Source organism: Amblyraja radiata, chromosome 15, assembly GCF_010909765.2.
Source record: "Amblyraja radiata isolate CabotCenter1 chromosome 15, sAmbRad1.1.pri, whole genome shotgun sequence".
Classification (NCBI taxonomy): domain Eukaryota; kingdom Metazoa; phylum Chordata; class Chondrichthyes; order Rajiformes; family Rajidae; genus Amblyraja; species Amblyraja radiata.
The window spans coordinates 38,598,262-38,618,887 of record NC_045970.1 but is presented as its reverse complement, the minus strand read 5'-3'; the positions used below and the strand labels follow the sequence as shown (position 1 = coordinate 38,618,887).

The window sequence follows — 20,626 nt, the reverse complement described above, 5'->3', positions numbered from 1 at the left end:
GTGCCATGTTCCTGTGTAGGAAGGAACTGCCGATGCTGGTTTATACTGAAGATAGACACAAAATGCTGGAGTAGACTCTACCCTTCCTGAAGTCATCTGTTGCCGGCCCTGATATATTCTGGTCTTTTCTCGCCTCCAGTCCCCCTCCCCCTCCCCCTCCCCCTCCCCATCTCTATCTCTGTTTGACAAAGGGTTCTGACCCAAAATGTCACCTATCCCATTTGTTTGCGTTTGGCCCATATCCCTCTAAACCCTTCCTTTCCATCTACAGACTACTCGGAGTAAAACATTTGCCCAGAGTTCTCTCTGAAATCTCTCTCCTGCAGCCTGTAAAAGTTCAATGTTCTAGTTCCATACATTTGGAAACCGATCACTCTTGTATTATTTTGCGGAACAGGAAAGAATTATTGGTCAACTTTTTTTCCCCTTTCTCCCAGATCTGCCAAAAATAATAGTTATACAGAGTGGAAAGGGGCCCTTTGGTCCAACTTGCCCATGCTGACCAACATGCCCCATCTACACTAATCCCACCTGCCAGCCCATATCCCTCGAAACCTATCCGATCCATACGCCAGTTTAAATGTTTGTAAAATGTTGTGATTGTACCTGCCTCAACTACCTCCTCTAGCAGCTCGTTCCATACACCCACCATTCTTTGTGTAAGAAAATAAAAGATGCCTATCAGTTTCCTATTAAATCTTTCCCCCCCCCTCGCCCAAACCCTATGTTCTCAATTCCCCCTCCTCTGGGCAAGAGACTGTGCGTTTAGCCGATCTATTCCTCTTGATTTTGTACACTTCTACATGATCACCTCCTGCGCTCCAAGGAATGGACTCATAACATGCTCAACCGCTCCCTATAGCTCAGGTCCTTGAGTCGGTGTTGGTTCTTTGAAAGAGCTGCCTATGTACCTGTCTAAATGTTTGTTTATCATTGCGATTAGTACATGCCTCAACTATCTGCGGGCTGTGTTTCAGGTTTCTTCTTGGGAGCCCGGGCAGGTGATGTTCGCCCCGACCAACTGATCTGAGAGAGGACAGGGACAATCAGCTGAAACACAGCCTTTTCCCCCCATGTTTACAGCCAGAAACCTGTTCGACGCAACGTTCAAAACCAGAGGGAAATTGAACCATCTCTCACAGTGACTGACGCTTAACCGATTGTTTAATAAACTTATTACAAAGCACATTTTTCATCGAGCCCTGTGGGCTATCGATGGCCAGTGTTAGGAGTAGGATGTAAAGAAGCAACCTCGTGATCTCTGAGCAACTCACTTTGATTGTTTCAGTCATCGACCAAGAACCGGAGAGGAAAAAAGCCAGCACACTTCAGGGCAGCCTCATCAAGCACTTGGGCCATTGCCTAATCAGAGCCGATAGATAAATCGACACCGGAGCTGTATCGGGAAGGACCATGCCCTATATCAGCAATTCCAGGAGGGTTGGAATAACGTCTTTGGAACAATGGATACCTGGGAGGCAGTTACAGGCAGCATGCTAATCATTGTTTTTATATTTAGATCAGTGAGCAGCACAGTGGCGCAGCTGGTCGAGCCGCTGCCTCGCGGCGCCCGTGACCTGGGTTCAATCGTGACCTCAGGTGCTGTCTGTGTGTGGAGTTTGAATGTTCTCCCCATGACTGCGTGGGTTTCCTTCGGGTGCTCCGTTTTCCTCCCACGTCTCAAAGATGTGCGGTTTGCTGGTTATTTAGCCCTCTGTAAATCGCCCCTAGTGTGCAGGGAGTGGATGAGAAAGTGGGATAATGTAGAACCAGTGTGAATGGGTGATCGATGGTCGTTGTAGACTTGGTGAGCCGAAGGGCCTATTTCCATGCTGTATCTCTGATATAAAAAGAGAAATCCTAGCAGTGAGACTGAAATCGAGTGAAAGTGAGAGACTTTGAAATCCGGGTGCTGAACTTGCTTGGTTTAACTTGCTGGTCGCTTCCAGCAATGTTGATCATGAAGACTTGGATGGGTGCACGGTTAGGAGTGACCGTGGTGTTCCAGCGTGTAATACAGGGGGTTGCTGCTTGGTTGAAGCTGCTTTGTGTTGGCCGCTACTCTTTACGACAGCGGTGTTTATTACTGTGAGTGAGCAAGGTGTGAAGTGCGAACAAGCAGAGTTTGTGCTGGACAGAAGGTTTGTCAGTCAGGCTGCATATACAGATGACAACACCTCCAACCAGAGTGGAAGGGTCCTGGCCCAAAGCATTGCCTCTCCCATTCCCTCCACAGATGCTGCCTGACCTGATGAGTTCCTCCAGCACTTTGTGGATGTTACAGAATTACTGCCAGCACCGTACAGATACTAGGCAGTATCTAGATTAGTTAAAGGGTGCCCTTCAGACCATTTGTAACTGTGTTCCAGAGGCTGTTGGCTTGTATTTTCCAGTGGTCTGCTGGCTTGCAGCAGGGAAGGTCGTGTCCAAGGAAGGATTCCTTGGTCTGCTCCTCGTCCCAGGGAGGGCCCTTGCTCAACGCTTGCTTCCACGTTTGACTGGTATAGTTACAGCCTGCTCTGTGCAGTGAGCTTCTTCTCCAGAGAAGAAAAGAGGTGGTGTGACTAACTGGGTTCCAGCTATCTAGTTCACAGAATGGATGTGATTTGTAGTTGGCTGCACAGCTGATGTGAATTTAACTTTCAACTGGAGGAATAATGAACATTATGAAAATTAAAGATGGGTTTCCCCCAAAGGATATACTTTAATAAAGACTGCCAGTGTTAAACGATGCTTGTCAGTGGGTTGTGTTGGCTGTTGTTGGGATGTGGAACATGGGGGCTGCTACTGCTAATGACAATTTAAAAAGCTGCTCAGTTTCTGTATTGTCTTTCATGAACGTGCTGTTCCAGCCACGACAATCAACGAAGCACATTAAATGTATGAAATGGTTATTTTACATACGGCTGATTCCCACAAGCCACAATGGGTCATCATATTATACAGCGTGGAAACAGGCCATTTGGCCCACATCAACCAACATGTCCCTCCTGCCTGCGTTTGGCCACTAGAGGGAAATTGGGCAGCACAGTGATGCAGCGGTTAAGCCCCTGTCCCACTTAGGAAACCTGAACGGAAACCTCTGGAGACTTTGCGCCCCACCGAAGGTTTCCGTGCGGTTCCCGGAGGTTGCAGGTGGTTGCTGGAGGTTGCAAAACCTCCGAGAACCGCACGGAAACCTTGGGTGGGGCGCAAAGTCTCCAGAGGTTTCCGTTCAGGTTTCCTAAGTGGGACAGCGGCATTATTACAGTTCCAGAGCCTGGGTTCGATCCTGACTATGGGTGCTGCCTGTACCGAGTTTGTAAGTTGTTCCTGTGACCGTGTGGATTTTCTCTGGGTGCTCCCACATTCTAAAGACGTACAGGTTTGTAGGTTAATTTTGCTTTGGTAAGTTGTAAAATTATCCCTGGTGTGTAGGTGTTAGTGTACGGGGTGATCACTGGTCAGTGCAGATTCAGTGGGCTGAAGGACCTGTATCTCATAAGGTTTCCTTCGGGTGCATTTCAAAAGGCTAGTCACTGGTGCAGTCTGTAGCTCCGAGTGAGCTTAATTTTTTTTCTGCAATCTTGGGTAAGGGGGCATAACTCACTGAACGTCTGCCCAGCTGCAGACCCTACCATTGGGGTAGTGAGGGTAGGTGTCAGATTTAATTCCATCCTCATAGGTTTGTGAAACATGCAGTGTAGGTCCAATCAACATTTCTGTCTGTAATATTCTTAAATGATTAAACTAATGAACAGGATGTGCAAAATGAGTAGGAGGTTGGTAGATTGTAAAAGCCAGCTTAAAGTAGGGGCAGACTTCCTTCTATGCACAGAGAATGCCCCATTCTTAACAATATTTAAAAGCAGATTTTAAGGTTTCCTTTAACTTTCCACATTGAGATGAGGGCCAGTTGTAACAAATTTCCAGCTTGGCCAACTAAAGAAAGATATCGCTGTTGTGAAAATTGTCAACAATTAAGATTTATTTGTAGGAGATGGTGGTTGCCATTACACTGAAATTCACCAAAGTTTAAACGGTACAAATCTTGCAGTTATTGGAAGTACATTAGATGACTGATGGAACAAGGATGTTATTGTGGTAGGATTTGAACAGATGCTGAAAGAGAGAACACTGAAGTTTAAAAAATGTGGTGCTCGACTATACACGTATAGAAATCCTAGATTCTTCAGTAGCTCTGACTCAAAACAAGTCTTGACTTATTCCGAGACATCGTGAGAGCAGCATATGAATCTGAAGGTATTTAACCCAGGCTGTTTTACATGGATTTCTATCTTGAGAGAAATAGCATTCACAAAATTAACCCGGCTGGGCAAATAACAAAACATTACTTTCACTAAAAGCACTTGCCCTATCCCAAGCTCAAGAGAAGAAACATTTTACCAATGTAGTTGGACATAAGTCGACCACTAATGTTTGTGAGGGCCAGCTTCAAGTGACAAGTACCTGAGTGTGACTCCGCTGGGATTATGGGTGCAGCTGCAACCCAGCTTGTGGACTCTGGCTCAGAAGAGTGAGGGTGCTGGTGATTTGTGGGCTGAGCTCACTGGTTCCTGTTCTGGTAGCACCAACTAGCTTGCATTGGCAACGACAGCCAACTGTTTCTGCCCTAATAAGGAGCGCCTGACGCTGTTGCTCCTTGACTTCACCATCCCTGTGCAAGAGGGACACCCATTTCCTTCAGTGAGAGGAGTAACTCGGAGGACACACACTCCAAACATCTCCAATGCACTTTAGAGATGCCAGAGTAACTAAAGTGTGATTTGTAGTAAACTTGACAAAACAAATGACCCACAAAACAATGTTTACAACAATAATCATTAAATTATATAACTGCAATACCCAAGTACCAATAATAAAGGAAATGATCACTGAATCCTTCACCTCCTTTCCACTGTGAGGCAGGGAGATGCTTGTACCATGGTGATGCGTGTGACTTTCACACACTTACGCACCACACAAACAGGCTACATACATACGCACCTGGGGGCGCACAGGCACGCGCACACACTCACCAAAGCTGTGTTAAGGTCATGGATCACATCTAGTCACTTCACACGCTTTTAAATTGCGGAAGTGGGAAGCAAAATATTCGCAACCCTCTTGGATACAAACAAGGTCTTAATTCAGAAAATAAAAGACTCAAAGTGCTGGAAGAAATCAGTAGATCAAGCAGCACCTCAGGAGGACATAATCTGCCGATGTTTCTGGTTGGGTCAAGAAATATCACCTATCCATGTTTTCCAGAGATGTTGCCTGACTGTAGAGATATAGCGCTTGAACAGGCCCTTTGGCCCACCGAGTCTGCGCTGACCAGCGATCACCCCGTACACTAGCACAATCCTACACACTAGGGACAATTTACAATTTCACCAAAGCCAATTAACCTACAAACCTGCACGTCTTTGGGATGTGGGAGGAAACCCGAGCACCCGAGCATTCGGGGGAAACCCACACGGTCACAGGGAGAACGTGACCAAACTTCACACAGATAGGATTGAAACCGGGTCTCTGGCACTGTGCCACCGTGCTGAAACGTTTCAGCACTTTGTGTCTTTTTTTGTAAAGCAGCATCTGCCTCTCCAGTCGCAGGAACTCTATTCAGCAAAGTGAAATAGATTTCTCTCTAGCCCCCTCCCCCCCAACTGTATGAATGGTGAGAGGGGTTTTGGTCCTTATTTCCCTACTGCACCTAGCAAGTTAAATCCCAGTGATTACGAGGAACTCCTCCCAGCACAACCTCACCTTCTCACTTCCATTTGACAGCATCTTGAGGAAAGGAAGTCATTTATTACACCTGTGGGAGGTTATAGCTATTTGTGACGTTGGCTCTCGATTAGTCTGTACATAAACGTTGGCGGGTATAAAAGCAAGCAAAACTCCCTGCTGACTCCCGTCCTGTGAAGCACAGCTTCATGGTGTGAGTAATGTTCAGCTGCTGTGGCCTTTTATGCTTTGCTGAGCGTATAACTATTCCCTTTGAACGCGAGGAGCAGTGAGCAGTCACTGGATCGGTTTCTGTTCCAGGGTTCCTTTTCCCCCCTTCGCTGGAGAGCGGGTTAAGTCCTCAGTCCCTGCATTTCACACGTCCTCTTCCTACTGAACAAAGATATCTGCTCCATTGCTTCTGCTTCCCCCCCTCCCCCCCCCCCCCCCCCCCCCCTCATCAAATCGCCAAGATTGTCTTGTCCACAGTGAAGGGTGCCGGGAGTGTCCACACCATTCCATCTCCGTAAGGAAGGTGTGAGGATGGGAGCAGCAAACGAGTGACATAGTGGCTGCAACACAGGAGAATGTGCATTAATACAACAGTCATTACCGCACTCACCCCCCAGTCATTCCTCCTCCTCCCCGCTCCCATCCGGCAGGAGGTACAGAAGCTTAGAAGTGCACACCACCAGACTCAGGAACATATTCTTTCCCTCTGTTACCAGGCTTCGGAACGGTCCTTCCATTTGCTAGGATACTGTCCAATTCACCTCTACCCCATTGTGGACATTGGACTTTGTCTCTGGAACTGGTGCACTACAATGCTGAGAACTATATTCTGCACTCTGTATCTCCCCTTTCCTCTACCTGTTGAACTTGAGTTTGACTTGATTGTATCTATGTATAGCATCAGCTGATCTGTTGGATAGCACGCAACTAGAGAGCGGTCCCAAGCTACTATCTACCTCATTGGAGACCCTCGGACTATCTTTAATCGGACTTTAAGAATAAGGAGTAAGCCATTTAGAACGGAGATGAGGAAACACTTTTTCTCACAGAGTGGTGAGTGTGGAATTCTCTGCCTCAGAGGGCGGTGGAGGCAGGTTCTCTGGATGCTTTCAAGAGAGAGCTATATAGGTCTCTAAAAAATAGCAGTCAGGGGATATGGGGAGAAGGCAGGAACGGGGTACTGATTGGGGATGATCAGCCATGATCACATTGAATGGCGGTGCTGGCTCGAAGGGCCGAATGGCCTACTCCTGCACCTATTGTCTATTATTTACTGGCTTTTATCTTGCACTAAACATTATTCGCTATATCCTGTGGATGGCTCAATTATAATCATGTATTTTTCCAGATTCTTTCCACTGACCGGTTAGCACATGACAAAGTTATTTCACTTATTTGAACACGACAAAAGCTTTTCACTGTACCTCGGTAAACGTGACAATAATAAACCTAAACCTGTCCCCACAACCGTGGTGTGTACGCAAGGAAGAATCATAGCAGATCTTCAACAGCCCATCTCCACCCTCTCTCAAGACACACTCTCCCCCACTTTAACGAATTTTACCTCCATTTCTCTATTCCCAGAAATATTTTCAAGTTGTTCAGTTTTCCCGCGTGAAATGGATTTCGGAAAACCTGTTCGGAGAGAAGGACAATGTAAAAATGCTGGGAATAGCGGGTGAGAAACAACTAGAGTTCAGCTGGAGGAACAGCACCTCTTATTCCACTTGGGTAGCTTACAACTCATGGTCTGAAGATTGAACACTCCAATGTTAAGTAAATACCCTCCCCCCCCCCCCACAAACTCCCGCCCCTGTGGCACTCACCAGAAGGACTCGGGAGAGCCAGTGAACACCGTGGGCTCCCTCTTCAAGGACTCGTCCTCGGAAGAGGGGCAGGCAGTCGGCCTGGGTGACCAACAGCCCACTGCCTGGACCTGTGAACAGCCAACTTGGCCAGGCCTTTGAGTGGACCACCAAGGAGGTCTCCCACCCGACTCTCTCTCCACCAGGTCTCCAAAGGTCAGTGAAAGGCCTGGACAGAGCGGGAGAGTCTAGGACCAGAGGCCAGAGCCCCAGGATAAAAGGACGTACATTTAGAAAGGAGACGAGGAGGAATTTCTTAAGTCAGAAGGGGACGAATTTACTGCCACAGAAGACTGTGGAGGCCAACTCACTGGGTATTTTTAAAGCAGAGATTAACAGATTCTTGATTAGTAAGGGAGTCTACTCCGCCATTCAGTCATGACTGATCTATTTTCCCCTCACAACCCCAGTCTCCTGCCTTCATCCCATAACCCCCGACACCCTTACTAATCAAGATTCTGTCAATCTACACCTTAAAATATCCATTGACTTGGCCTCCACAGCTGTCTGTGGCAATGAATTCCACAGGCTCACCATCCTCTGTCTAAAGAAATTCCTCATCATCTCCTTTCTAAAGGTACATCCTTTTATTCTGAGGCTGTGGCCTCTGGCCCTAGACTCTCCCACTAGAGGAAACATCCTTTCCACATCCAGGCCTTTCACTGTTCGGTAACTATCAGTGAGATCTCCCCCCTCATCCTTCTAAACTTCAGCGACTATTGTCATTATGTCCCGAAACGGGACGGAACTTACCCGGCCCTTCTGCTGCTGTCTCTGCCGTTCCTTCTTGTTGATGTGCCTCTCGATACTGGTTTCCCCACACATGATAAGTACCATGTGCCACAGAGTGAGGCCGCAGAGGGCCAGAGCCACCGAGCTGGCGGGAGAGAGAGAGGGGGTTGCATTAACGGCACTGCCAAACAAAGCCCACTCAAGCACCCAGGGTCTCCGGAGCTGCGGACAAGGGTGGGGTGAGGGAGATGTCAACTTAGTTTAATTTATTATTGTCATGTGTACTGCGGTACAGCGAATAGCTTTTTGGTGTCTGCTATCCAGTCAGCAGAAAGACAATATGGATAATTTTCCTTTCATTTTTTATAATTAATGGATATTTTGAAGGCAGAGATTCTTGATTAGTACGGGTGTCGAGAGAAATCAGGAGAACGGGGTTGAGAGGTAAAGATAGATCAGCCATGATTGAATGGTGGAGTAGACAATGGACCGAATGGCCTAATTCTGCTCCTTTTACTTATGAACATGAACTTAAGAACTATACATGATTACAATTAAGCTGTCTAGTGTACATATACAGGATAAAGGGAAGATAGTGCAAGATGGTCCAGTAACGTCAGATAAAGATAGTCTGAGGGTCTCCAATGATGTACATGGTTCAGGACAGCTTTCTAGTTGGTGATAGGGTGGTTCAGTTGCCTGATAACAGCTGGGAAGAAACTGTCCCTGAATGTGAAGGTGTGCGTTTCCACACTTCTGTACCTCTTGCCCGATGGGAGAGGGGAGAAGAGGGAGTGACCGGGACGAGACTGGTCCTTGATTAGACTGGTGGCCTTGTCGAGGCAGCCTGGTGTAGACAATCAATGGAAGGGAGGTTGGTTTTTTATGGGTCTTGGATGGAGCTCACATGATGGATGGGCACCTGATCACATCCTGCAAACATCCCGCCCTACATCGCAGTCATATAGCACGGAAACAGGCCCTTCAGCCCAACTCGTCCATGCTGCCACATCTACATTAGCCCCACCTGCCTGCTCGTGGCCCACATCCCTCTAAACCTTTCCTGTCCATGTCCCTGTCCAAATGTCTAGTAAAGGCTATTTTGGCTCAACTATCTCCTCTGGCAGCTTGTTCCACATGCTCGCCACCATCTGAGTGAAAAAGTTACCCCTCAGGTTCCTATTAAATCTTTTCCCTCTCACGTTAAACCTATGTCCTCTGGTTCTTGATTCTTTAACTCTTTTATTGTGGTTGTGTGTTCTTTATTATTGTATCGCTGCAGACAACCCAAATTTCCACCAGCCTGGCTGTGTGGCAATAAATTATATCTAATCTAATCTAATCTGGGTAAAAGATTCTGTGCAATTACCCTATTCCCCTCATGCTATGATACACCTCTATAAGATACATCTCTATAAGCCTCGTGCTCCAACCTCTCCCTATAGCTCAGACCATCGAGTCCCGACAACATCCTTGTATATCTACAAACATGGAACGCTTCACGAATCGGTGTATTATCCTTGAGCAAGGGCCGTGTGGATCTTCTCTGCGTTGTTCCAATTTTAGTATAATTGCTGTGAAGATCTTGGCTCATTGCAAGTCATGGCTCTTACTCAAAGATAGCTACAACTTTGTGCTGAGATCCCGCATGAGAGGTGGACATCAGGAGGAGAGCGCTGACCTGCAGAGAACCCAGAGGTAAATGATGGACTTGTGGAAAGCCTTTTCTCGGAACGAGATGGTGGGAGCTACGGTGGCCATCTATGTGTGAGAGAAAGAAAGAGAGTCAGTCGTACAGCACGGAAACAGGCCCTCCAACCAAACTTGCCCACTGCGTACAGGATGGCCCCCATCCGCACCATCTGCACTTCATGCTGCCTCGGCTTGGACAGCAGCAGAATCAAGGATCATCTCACCCCAGTCACTCCTCTTCTCCCCTCTCCCATCAGGCAAGAGGTAGAGTAGGGAAAACGCTCTACTCCTGTGCCACTACTGAAGGGTGACCTCATTGAGGTGTACAAGAACACGAGGGGCATGGAGAAAGTGAACGCTTACAGTCATTTTTCGCAGGGTAGAGGATTCTAAAACTGGAGGCCATAAGCTTACGGCGAGAGGGGAGAGATTTCAGAGGGGTTTGGGGCAGCTTTTTAGTCAGAGGGGAGTCCGTACCTGGATGAGCTGCCAGAGGGAGATGTAGGAACAGTTAAAACTCAGCGGGTCAGGCAGCATCTCAGGAGGACATGGATAGGTGACGTTTCGGGGTGGGACGGAAGAGTCCAAAGAAGGGTGCCAACTCAAACCGTCATCTATCAGAGATGCTGCCTGACCCGCTGAGTTCCTCAAGCACTTTATTGACCCTTTAATGACATTGTTCCTGTACTCGAGGGAGCAGAAGCACACACACAGTGCTGTGAATGTGTTCCCCTGTTGTGGGAGGAGAGCCAGCACAGCACAGCGCAGTGGAGCCACCCGTCCCCGTGATAGACATCCTTCCTGCAGGGGGCAGCACAGTGGCACAGCGTTGGAGTTGCTGCCTCACAGCGCCAGACACCCGTGTTCGATCCTGACTACGGGTGCTGTGTGTACGGAGTTTGTACGTTCTTGTGACCGCATGGATTTTCCCCGGGTGCTCTGGTTTCCTCCACAGACGTACATGTTGGTAGGTTGGCTTCTGTAAATTGTCCCTAGTGCGTAGGATAGTGCTAGTGTACGGGGGTGATCGCTGGTGGGTACTGTCTCGGTGGGCCGAAGGGCCTGTTTCCGTGCTGTGTCTCTAAAGTCTGTAGAGGACGGCGAGGCAGGGATTGCCTGCATGTACGGCCTACGCCCGGAGCAGTTGCTTACGTTGATGGTGAGGTAGGCGTCCACAAACATCTCCCTGCTGCTCACGCTGCAGTAGATGCAGCCCAGCGTCATAAACAGGCAGAAGGAGAAGAAGTAGCGGTGATTGTAGTGACCAACGCAGTTATTCAGCCAGGCTGTGCCGCAGTCAAGGAGGTAACGCTGAACACAAGTTGTTATCTGTGCCACAGCTCCCTCCCTCACCCCCTAAACCAGCTCCATTATAGAAAATAGGTGCAGGAGGCCATTCGGCCCTTCGAGCCAGTACTATCAGTATGTATCGAATCCGTGCTGTCCCTGCCCTGGGAGTGCGTGACGGGACCAGTGCAGTGCATGGACTGTGTACCCGAGTCTGACAAAAACGCTGGGGAAACTCAGCGGGTGAGGCAGCATCAATGGAGTCTCCAGGTGAAGAGGTTCTCCTCCTCTGCTCCATAGATGCTGCCTCACCCGCTGAGCTTCTCCAGCTTTTTTGTCTACCTTCGATTTTCCAGCATCAGCAGACCCTTCTTAAACAAACTTGTACCCGAGTCTGATCACTTTCACCCACTATTCCACATTAAAAACATGTACAAAAGAGATTGAAACAAGGATACGACAATGATGATCCATCTTCAAGATACATCTGGAAAACAGAACATGCCAAATTAATGGTCATATTGTACAAGTTAAGGCCTGAGTCTAGCTTCACCCACATCCATCACCCCCAGTCATTTATTTTCCCCATTTAAGTGCAGTAAACCCTCGTTATAAAGGACCGTAGCGGGGGAATGGTGTCCGTTATTGTTGTCCGCTATAAGCGAGTAAGGGATTATCATTGTATAAGTAGTCGAAACAAACAACTGCAGATGCTGGTTAAAGGGCACAAAGTGCTGGAGTAACTCAGCGTGTCAGGCAGTATCTCTGGAAAACATGGATACTTGACGTTTGGGTTCGAGACCCTTCTTCAGACTCTCGGTCCGGGCCTGGGCCTGGAATCCAGGTAAGTTGTCAGCCCCGCCTGTTGGTGCCCAGGGGAGAGGTGAGGATCGGCGGAGTCAATGGTCGTGGGTGGCCGGAATGCAGGTGAGGTGGCGCGCGCCACGGTGGCGGTGTGAGCCAGAGGTGGCATCTACAGCCCAGCCTGGCGGTGAAGGTCGGCAGGTCCGCCCGTTATAACCGTAATCCGATACAAAGACATCCGCGAAAACAAGGGCTTACTGCAATTTCCCTTTGGAAAGCTGCCATTGAATCTGCTCAGACAGACCTTTCAGACAGCACCCAGTCCCAGACTGAGTTTGTGAGCAGAGTCCCTGGGCACAGCAACAGTTATTTTGTGTTTAACGATACAACGCGGTAACAGGCCCTTCGGCCCACCAACCAGTGATCACCCGTTCACACTAGTTCTGTTTTCCCATTTTCACATCCACTCCCAACACACTAGGGGCAATTTACAGAGATCTACTAATCTACAAACCGGCACATCTTTGAGACGTGGGAGGAAAACAGACCGCCCAGAGGAAACCCACACAGTCACAGGGAGAACGTGCAACATCCACACACAGGCAGCAGCCGAGGTCGGGATCGAACCCGGTTCTCTGACGCTGTGAGGCAGCCGCTGTAACAGGCCGGACACAGTGCCGCCCGCAGTCCTTGGGGTAACCGCAGCTAAGAGATACAGGGTGACTTCCCTCCACCCCAGGCACCAAGCCACCCACTCACCCTCCCCACCCGGGAACATTGGGCCTCGTCTCACCGGTTACAGATGCTGCAGTGATGGGCTCGAGGTGGCTTGGGATTAATACACTTCCTGCAGATAGAGACCATCGGAATGTCGCTTTTACCCTGCATGGACAAGGAGAAACCATTTAAAATGTGGAGTTGGTACAAAGTTACTTAGAAGCAGTGACACTCCCTCTACACCAGGGGTTCCCAACTTATCTCTGGCAACTTTAATAGCACATGACAAAGTTATTTCACTTATTTGTGAACAACTAATGATGAACAGATACCGGTATACCAGAACCAAACACAGTCAGTCAATGAGAAAAAATGTACAAACCCAGAATCAACAAATTTACCCCCTGGGTAGGCGAAATCTACCCCAGGTTGAGAACCCTTGGTATACACTGTCCCATCACACACTCCCATAGCAGGGACAGCACGGGTTAGATACAGTGAAGCTCCCTCTACACTGTCCCATCACACACGCCCATAGCAGGGACAGCACGGGTTAGATACAGTGAAGCTCCCTCTACACTGTCCCAGCACACACGCCCATAGCAGGGACAGCACGGGTTAGATACAGTGAAGCTCCCTCTACACTGTCCCAGCACACACGTCCAGGGCAAATCAAAACCCCATCCTCACCTTCAATGACACTGAGCCCAAACCAAGATCCACTCCGTCCCTTATCTATCCCATAGTGGTCCTGAGCCAAATTCCAATGCCCTCCGTCCATTTCCTGATGGTTGTGGTGACAACAGTGTCCCATTTCCCCCCTTCCCCCCATGACTCCTTTGATAAAAGTGTGTCCCCCGCCCCCATTCCACCTCAATAGACCCTGATGATAAAATTAACCTGTGGCCATTCCCACCCATTCACCCTTTGCGACTCTACCCATCGCTCCTCCGTGACCCTGTCAATCCCTCATCCATCCACCACCGAGACCCCCTCTTCCTCCACTCCTCCCCCTACTGGCCCCCCTCTATACACCCCAGCCATATACTTTCCCCCCCCTCACATCCCCCCACTGAGATGGCCCTCCCACTCCCCCATCCCACCCATCCTGTCTCAGCCTCCCCCCCCCCCCCCCCCCTAGCACAATGCTGAGGCCAGGACCCTTGCGGATGCCCCCCACCTCCCCTCCCCCGCGTGCCCCTGTGGGGAGAGCCCCTACCTGTGTTGGCTGCCCGGGCAGCGTGCGCACGGCCTTGTAGTAGTGGAAGATGATCTGCACCAGGTTCCAGTGGCCGTAGCAGAGGTGCCAGGCCACCCAGCCGGCCGGGTAGGTGCTGACGATAACGGGCAGCATGCACACGTACACAATCAGCACGATGGTGGCTGTCAGGACGATCACCAGGACCACAAACACCTGCAGGGGAGGGGTTGGAGGAGGCGGTGAGGGCGGCAGAGCTGGGGGCGAGGGGCTCCCTCGGCAGGAAGTGTATTCATCCCAAACCCCCCCCCCCCCTCCCCCATCCCTGCAGCATCCCTGTAGCAGGCGAGGCACAATTACCCTGGGTCACCCAACCCATGCCGACCCTTCATGCGAGTTCTATGTTATCCCACTACCTCATCCACTCCATGCACATGAGGGGCAATTCAACCACAAACCTGTCCGTCTTTGAGATGTAGGACATTGGTTTAAGGTGAGGGGGAAAGATTTAAAAGGAAACCGAGAGGTAACTTTTTCCACACAAAGGGTGGTTGGTGTATGGAAGGAGCTGCCGGAGGAGGTAGTTGAGGCAGGTATTATCGCAATGTTGAAGAAGCAGTTAGACAGGTGCGTGGATAGGATAGGTTTAGATGGATGGGACTAGCATTGATGGGGCATCGTGGCCGGCATGGACAAGTTGGGATGAAGGGCCTGGGTCCGTGCAGTATGATCACGGTGACGTGGTCTATGGTCGACAGTGCACAAAGCAACGGTCCTGTGACGCTTGAGTCTTTGGACTACGATACTCACCACGCCAAACCAGCGGGTTACATGGTCCACCAGCCAGTAAATGGGTTCGAAGAGGGAGTCGAGGAGCACGTCGCTGTTGGTGAAGGAGTTGTAGAGCAGGGAGTTGGCGCACAGCTTGGAGTAAGTCCAGTACGTGGCAGCACGGTGCAGGAGCCGGGACCTCCGCCTGCGCCCCAGCCCGCAGCAACGCAGCATCAGGCGCATGGTGCCGCACATCTGCAGCAGCCGCTTCCTCATCGCACGGCAAGCCAGGACTCACCGCGCATCACCACCCACTCCGCGGGTCGCCGCACGGGCTCGGCTGCCTCACTGAGAAGAGAGAGCAGCAGTCAGTCCGTGGTTAGGTACAAGGAACTGCAGATGCTGGCTGACCAAAAAAGACAAAATGCCGGAGTAACTCAACGGATCAGGCAGCATCTCTGGAGAACATGGATAGGCGATGTTTCGGGTCAAGACCCTTCTTCAGACTGATCCCGACCTGAAACGTCACCTGTCCGTGTTCTCCAGAGATGCTGCCTGAGCCGCTGAGTGTGTTTGGCCATGTAGGAGCACTTCAGGCAGTGCAAACGAGAGAATAAGCAGAGCGTGGAATTTAGTGGAGACACAACAAACGGTAGATACCGGTTTACCAAAAAAGACACAGCGCTGGAGTAACTCAATGGGTTGGGGAGCGTCTCAGGAGAACATGGATAGGTGATGTTTTGGGTCAGGATCCTTCTTTATACTTATTCTCCAGTATTCATGTTCTCCAGAGATGCTGCCTGAGCCGCTGAGTTACCCCAGCACTTTGTGACTATACACAAGGTCGGTTCAACATCTAATCCAGACATTGAGTGGGACGTCACTTACTGTCAGACGGAAGCCCTGCAGACGGTACCACGAGCAGACTCTGCTGGCAGTGATGGAGCGGCAGGAGCCTGGCATTTCATGGCAGTAACACTGCGCGCCTCTCTCTCTCACTCGAGTACTGGAGAACCAAGCCCGTCAACCTGCTCGTGCGCACAAGTGAAACGTCTGCAATAAGAGTTAACATCATTAATAGAGTCATACTGCATGGAAACATGCCCTTCGGCCCAACTTGCCCATGCCCCCCCCCCCAAGATGCCCCATCTAAGCCAGTGTCATTCCCGGCACAGCTCACACCAAGCTTTTCACTGTACACGGGGGTGGAAGATTGCAACCTTCACGTGGTCCGTCCTGTTTTGACTAATGCAATCAACCCGGTGTGCACAGTCAAATAAGATCAAATAGAACAAGTTGTCCTACAACTTTAGGCTGTGCACGCCCTATACGCAAGAAGAAGACTGTACACGGGACAACTAATCCAGGCAGATGGGTGCAGAAATGGATACAAAGTGCTGGAGTAACTCAGCGGTTAAGGCAGCACTCCGGAGAACATGGATTGGTGATGTTTCAGGTCGGGACTCTTCTTCAGACTGGGACAAGAATCAAGAGCATTTTTATTGTCAAATGTCCCGAAACAGAACAATGAAATTCTTACTTCCAGAAACACAGCAGGTATGTTAGCAGAACGTAATTAAAAGGAACTGCAGATGCTGGTTAATACCAAAGACAGACACAAAATGCTGGAGTAACTCAGTGGGTTATCTCTGGAGGAAATGATGCATTGGGGCAGCAACTCTACCGCTGCGCCACTCTGATGGACCGTAATACAAATCCTCTGTTTATTTTCACCATGGCACCCACTGCCACACACTCCTCCCTGCCACTGGCTTCCGAAAACCCGGCCCGGAGCCACCCGCCGCTCCATTGCCTGTCATCCGACACAGGTTAACAGACACGGACCGAGCTGGGTTTCTACGCTCGAGACCGCCAGCACGTCTCTGACATGGAGAACCGCGCTGGACGTTCTGGAATCAGAGTCCTTCAGGAGGAGGCGGCACAGACACGATCACAAGCCCGAGAACAGAATGACTCACCGCCCTCCGAGCAAAAAACCTCTGGTTCCTGGGCGAAGGAAGGAAGGGATCTTATACCCCGAACCCATTACACCTTGAGAAGATCAGTTAAACTTTACCTCTTAATTATTAAGGTCCAAGTAATAAAGACTAATTACTTCTATAATTCATGGTGAAACTCAAGCTACTGCTTCCTGGACAGATTTTGATCAGCAATGTACAAATCAAACATGTAGGAAGATTGGGCACTCAAGTCTGCTCCCACTGCCCCACATGTTTAATTCAATTCCAGTGTCACAGTGCTCGAGTTACTGCCTCACAGCGCTAGAGACCCGGGTTTGATCCTGACCTCGGGTGCTGTCTCTAGGAAGTTTTCCCCGGGTGCTCCAGTTTCCTCCCACATCCCAAAGGTACGTGGGTTTGTTGGTTAATTGGCTTGATAAGCTTCAGTTCAGTTTAGTTTATTGTCACATGTACCGAGGTACAGTGAAAAGCTGTTGTTATGTGCTGTGCCACGCAATATTGTAAAACTTGTCCCTAGTGTGGATAGTGCTAGTGTACAGGGTGATCGCTGGACTCAGTAGGTCGAAGGGCCTGTTGCCATGCTGTATTTAAAATTTAAATTAAAGGCACAGAGTGGTTAGACCAACACTTCCAACAGCAGAGTGCCAGCTGTTGGTGAGGAACCAGCACATGGCCGAGAGAGGGGGAGGACTGGTGACGCACCAACACCAAAGGCCGAAGGGGCCATTTCCTTCAGCGTCCCTTCTTCCCACCACAGTAATGGAAAACATCCTCCAGCAGGAGAGAGGAAAGCCAAAGGGATTTCAGTTTCACCAACGTGTCGTCATTACACAGGATAGAGAGGCAACGTTGGGTAGGCAGTCAAAACCACTTTCCCAGCATGGAAATACTAAACACTAGAGGGCAGATCTAGATGGTGAGAGGAGCAAAGTTTGAAGGTGGTGTGCAGCACAAGTTTCTTTTTACAACAGTAGTGAATGCTAGGAACATGCTGCCAGGGATGGTAGTGGAGGCACTAATAATGGCTTTTAAGAGGCTTTTGGATATGCAGGGAATGAAGGGATGGGTCACGTGTAGGCAGATAAGAGTTGGTCTTGGCATCATGTTGGGCACAGACATGATGGGCCGTCGGGCACGTTCCTGTGCTGTACTGTTTTCTGTTCTATTAAACCAGGTTTCCCCAGACTCCCATTAGGATGATCACCGTTTGTCAAGGGGCAAATGTCCCACGTTCCCCTCGCCCGATGGTTGGCCGCTCTTAGACTTGGCTTGCTTCACTGATCATCCATGCTCCTTCATTCATCACTAAACCACTCAATGGGAACCAGTGTTACTGTCAATGCGTTTATTACCCATCCCCAATTACCCGAGTGACGGTGAGCCATGGTTTTGAACCATTTCTGCCAAAGGTAATCCCACGGTGTGGGTGGGGAGGGAGCTTCAGGACCTCCAGCCTGTGTCGGTGAAGGGCCAGCGATATATTTGCTTGTTTGTTTCTTAAACTGAATTTTTTTTCGTTGTTTATTACGGGGTTTACAGAGTACTATGTTTGCCTATCTTGTTGTGTTGCTGCAAGTAAGAATGTCATTCTTCCATTTGGGGACATATCACAGTAAAACATTCGTGACTCTTGGCAATTTTAAAAATAGAACTCAAAGCAAATGAAAACGGAAACAATTAAATCAAATAATTAAAATCATTGTTTCCGTGGAGTATGACGATATCCTGAGGGGCAGGTTTTCCACACTAGAGGGTGGTGGGCGTATGGAACGAGCTGCCGGAGGAAGTTGCTGAGGCAGATATTATAACAATATTTAAAATACATTTGGTCAGGTACATGGGGAAGAGAGGTTTAGAGGGATATGGGCCAAATGCGGGCAGGTAGGACTAGAGTAGATCCTGGTCGGCATGGTAACTGGGACTAGCTTGGATGGGGCATGTAGGTCGAGTAAGGGCTGAAGGGTCCATTTTTGTGCTGCATTACGCTAATTTTAAGAATGATTGCTTCCTAACCTGGCCTGGAATCCCCTCCCAGATCCGATGCAGCGGCTTAGCAATAGAGCTGCTGCCTCATCACAGTGACAGGTCCCGCTCACTGGGTGAACGTACAAACTCCATACAGACAGCACACTCAGTCAGGATCGAACCCGGGTTTCTGGGGCTGTAAGGCAGCAACTGTACCAGCTGTGCTACTGTGCTGCCAGAACCGTTTAAAATATCCAGCATAAATACGATGGCCTGAACAGCTTCCTCCTGTGCTGTACAAAGCTGCGATTCTCCAAACTCTGTGACAGAGATTAAAAACTGCTTGATCTTAATACTCATCGCCAGACTGAGCCTAACCATCCCAGGAAGCCTAATCTCCTGACACAGTTAAACAATCGGCAAACCTCTGTCAATATTAAAAGCACAGAAACAGAAGAGGTAATGAAAGCAGATGGAGAACGGAGCCTCTGCCTTGCAAATGAAGTGCTCGGGTTATGTTACCAGACCTTGATCCCAGGGATATTCAATTCAAGTAATTAAACTGGAATTTAATAAAAACACACTTGTCCTAATAACTGTAACATGAAACTACTGGATGCTTACAAAACGCCCAATTCGCAAATCAAAGAGAACTAAGCCGGACTTGTACATTCAACCACAACACAAATCCTTCATAGTCAGAGAATAGAAATAGGCCCTTTGGCCCACCATATTACAGGCTGGCCAAGTGGTATAGCTCCATTTGCCAATAGTCCTCTAAAGTCTCCCTATTCATCTATTAAAGTCAGAATCTGAGAAGCTCAGATTCTCAATTCATGGTCGGTGACGTTTAGGTTTAGGAGCCTTCTACACGTTGCCCTTCCCGTTGAAGGAAGGGTCCACGTTGTCCACTGATGCTGCTGCTGCTGCCTGACCCGCTGAGTTACTCCAGCACTCACTGTATGTATGTTTATAGCCTGAAACACGCTTGGTCTGGAGGGGGAGGGTAGGGAGCACGGGTAAGAGGAGGAGGCGAGGGGGAGAAGGAGGGGAAGGATGGGGGGGAGCAGAGTTCACGCTTCCCGGGTCCCCACACTCACCGGCCAGGGCCCTCCTCTCTCCCGCCGCCTCACTTCACCTCACCTCACTGCAGCTGAGGCAACAAAGACAAGGCGCCGTCCTCCCGCCGCGGGGCGCTCTGGGAGCTGTAGTTCTCACCTCCGTCGACCCCCATCGTCGTCACCAGCGGCGGGACTACAATTCCCGTCATGCCTCCCTACCCAGCCGCACTCCAAGGCCGGACGAATCGCTGCGTGATGCAATCGATTGCTTGCCCCCAAGTACCTGTCGGGCAAGTGCGTTCAGGTCAAAGATCTTATAGCAGAGCTATAGGATCTTTGGTTCAGGTGGCTCCAGCAGACACCCAATTACCACCTCCCCAATGCATCAACTCAGCCCTCCCTGCTTCCAACTCCTTTGATGAATGGTATGACTTCAACAGCACGACTGAGCCCAACAATCTCTTGTGGACAGATTGCAGGAAGCATTTTCATACAAACCTGACACGCAGCATGCTTCCTGCAATCGGCCCACAAGAGACTGCAAGGCTCAGTGGTGGAGTTGAAGTCATAAAAGTAATCAAAGGAGTTGGAAGCAAAGAAGACAGAGTTTATGTAGAGACAAGGAACTGCAGTTTCTTGACTCCACATGAGTTGTTCCAGTCACAAAGTGCTGGAACAACTCAGCGGGTCAGGCAGCATCTCTGGAAAAACAGGATGGTCTGGACCCTGGACCTTCTTCAGACCAAAGAAGGGATCCGACCATCCTTTTCCACCAGACATGCGACCTGACCCGTTAAATTATTGCAGCACTTCAGATTCATTCTTTATTGT

The 20,626-nt window shown here is 49.5% G+C and overlaps 2 protein-coding genes and 1 non-coding gene across 4 annotated transcripts in view; 1 reads left to right on the top strand and 2 right to left on the bottom strand.

The window, feature by feature from the left end:
* Positions 1 to 2,733, top strand: part of mms19 (MMS19 homolog, cytosolic iron-sulfur assembly component) — a 59,081-nt gene extending 56,348 nt beyond the window's left edge. The window contains exon 31 of the mRNA XM_033034126.1: positions 978 to 2,733. Coding sequence (XP_032890017.1) covers positions 978 to 1,005 — 28 coding nt within the window. The 3' untranslated portion in view covers positions 1,006 to 2,733. The remainder of the gene's footprint in view (positions 1 to 977) is intronic.
* Positions 2,734 to 5,563: 2,830 nt separating this feature from the next.
* zdhhc16 (zinc finger DHHC-type palmitoyltransferase 16) lies at positions 5,564 to 19,953 on the bottom strand. Of its 2 annotated transcripts, XM_033034128.1 has the most exons (11): positions 19,835 to 19,953; positions 15,676 to 15,840; positions 14,827 to 15,135; positions 14,038 to 14,232; positions 12,895 to 12,983; positions 11,756 to 11,784; positions 11,163 to 11,296; positions 10,000 to 10,079; positions 8,340 to 8,463; positions 7,286 to 7,356; positions 6,046 to 6,281 (listed from the first exon to the last, which is right to left on the bottom strand). In XM_033034128.1, the coding sequence occupies exons 3-11, from the start codon at positions 15,061 to 15,063 to the stop codon at positions 6,170 to 6,172; spliced, it is 1,071 nt and encodes a 356-aa protein (XP_032890019.1). In that variant the 5' UTR covers positions 15,064 to 15,135; positions 15,676 to 15,840; positions 19,835 to 19,953; the 3' UTR covers positions 6,046 to 6,169. The 2 variants fall into 2 exon arrangements, with proteins under 2 accessions (XP_032890018.1, XP_032890019.1); XM_033034127.1 differs by lacking the exon at positions 10,000 to 10,079 and having other exon boundaries at positions 5,564 to 6,281.
* On the bottom strand, positions 9,802 to 9,905 carry LOC116981688. Its single transcript, XR_004414283.1, has one exon. It is a non-coding gene; the product is annotated as a U6 spliceosomal RNA (small nuclear RNA).
* Positions 19,954 to 20,626: the final 673 nt, after the last annotated feature.

What these genes read in the sequence shown, in the direction of transcription:
- zdhhc16 (XM_033034127.1), bottom strand. Translation starts at nt 15,063, where the DNA reads ATGAGGAAGCGGCTGCTGCAGATGTGCGGCACCATGCGCCTGATGCTG. An exon ending in TGCCCGGGCAGCCAACACAG is followed by an intron (nt 12,984 to 14,037) that starts GTAGGGGCTCTC and finishes TTGTCCATGCAG; the next exon opens with GGTAAAAGCGACATTCCGAT. An exon ending in CTGGGAATAGAGAAATGGAG is followed by an intron (nt 6,282 to 7,285) that starts GTAAAATTCGTT and finishes CCTGTGTTGCAG; the next exon opens with CCACTATGTCACTCGTTTGC.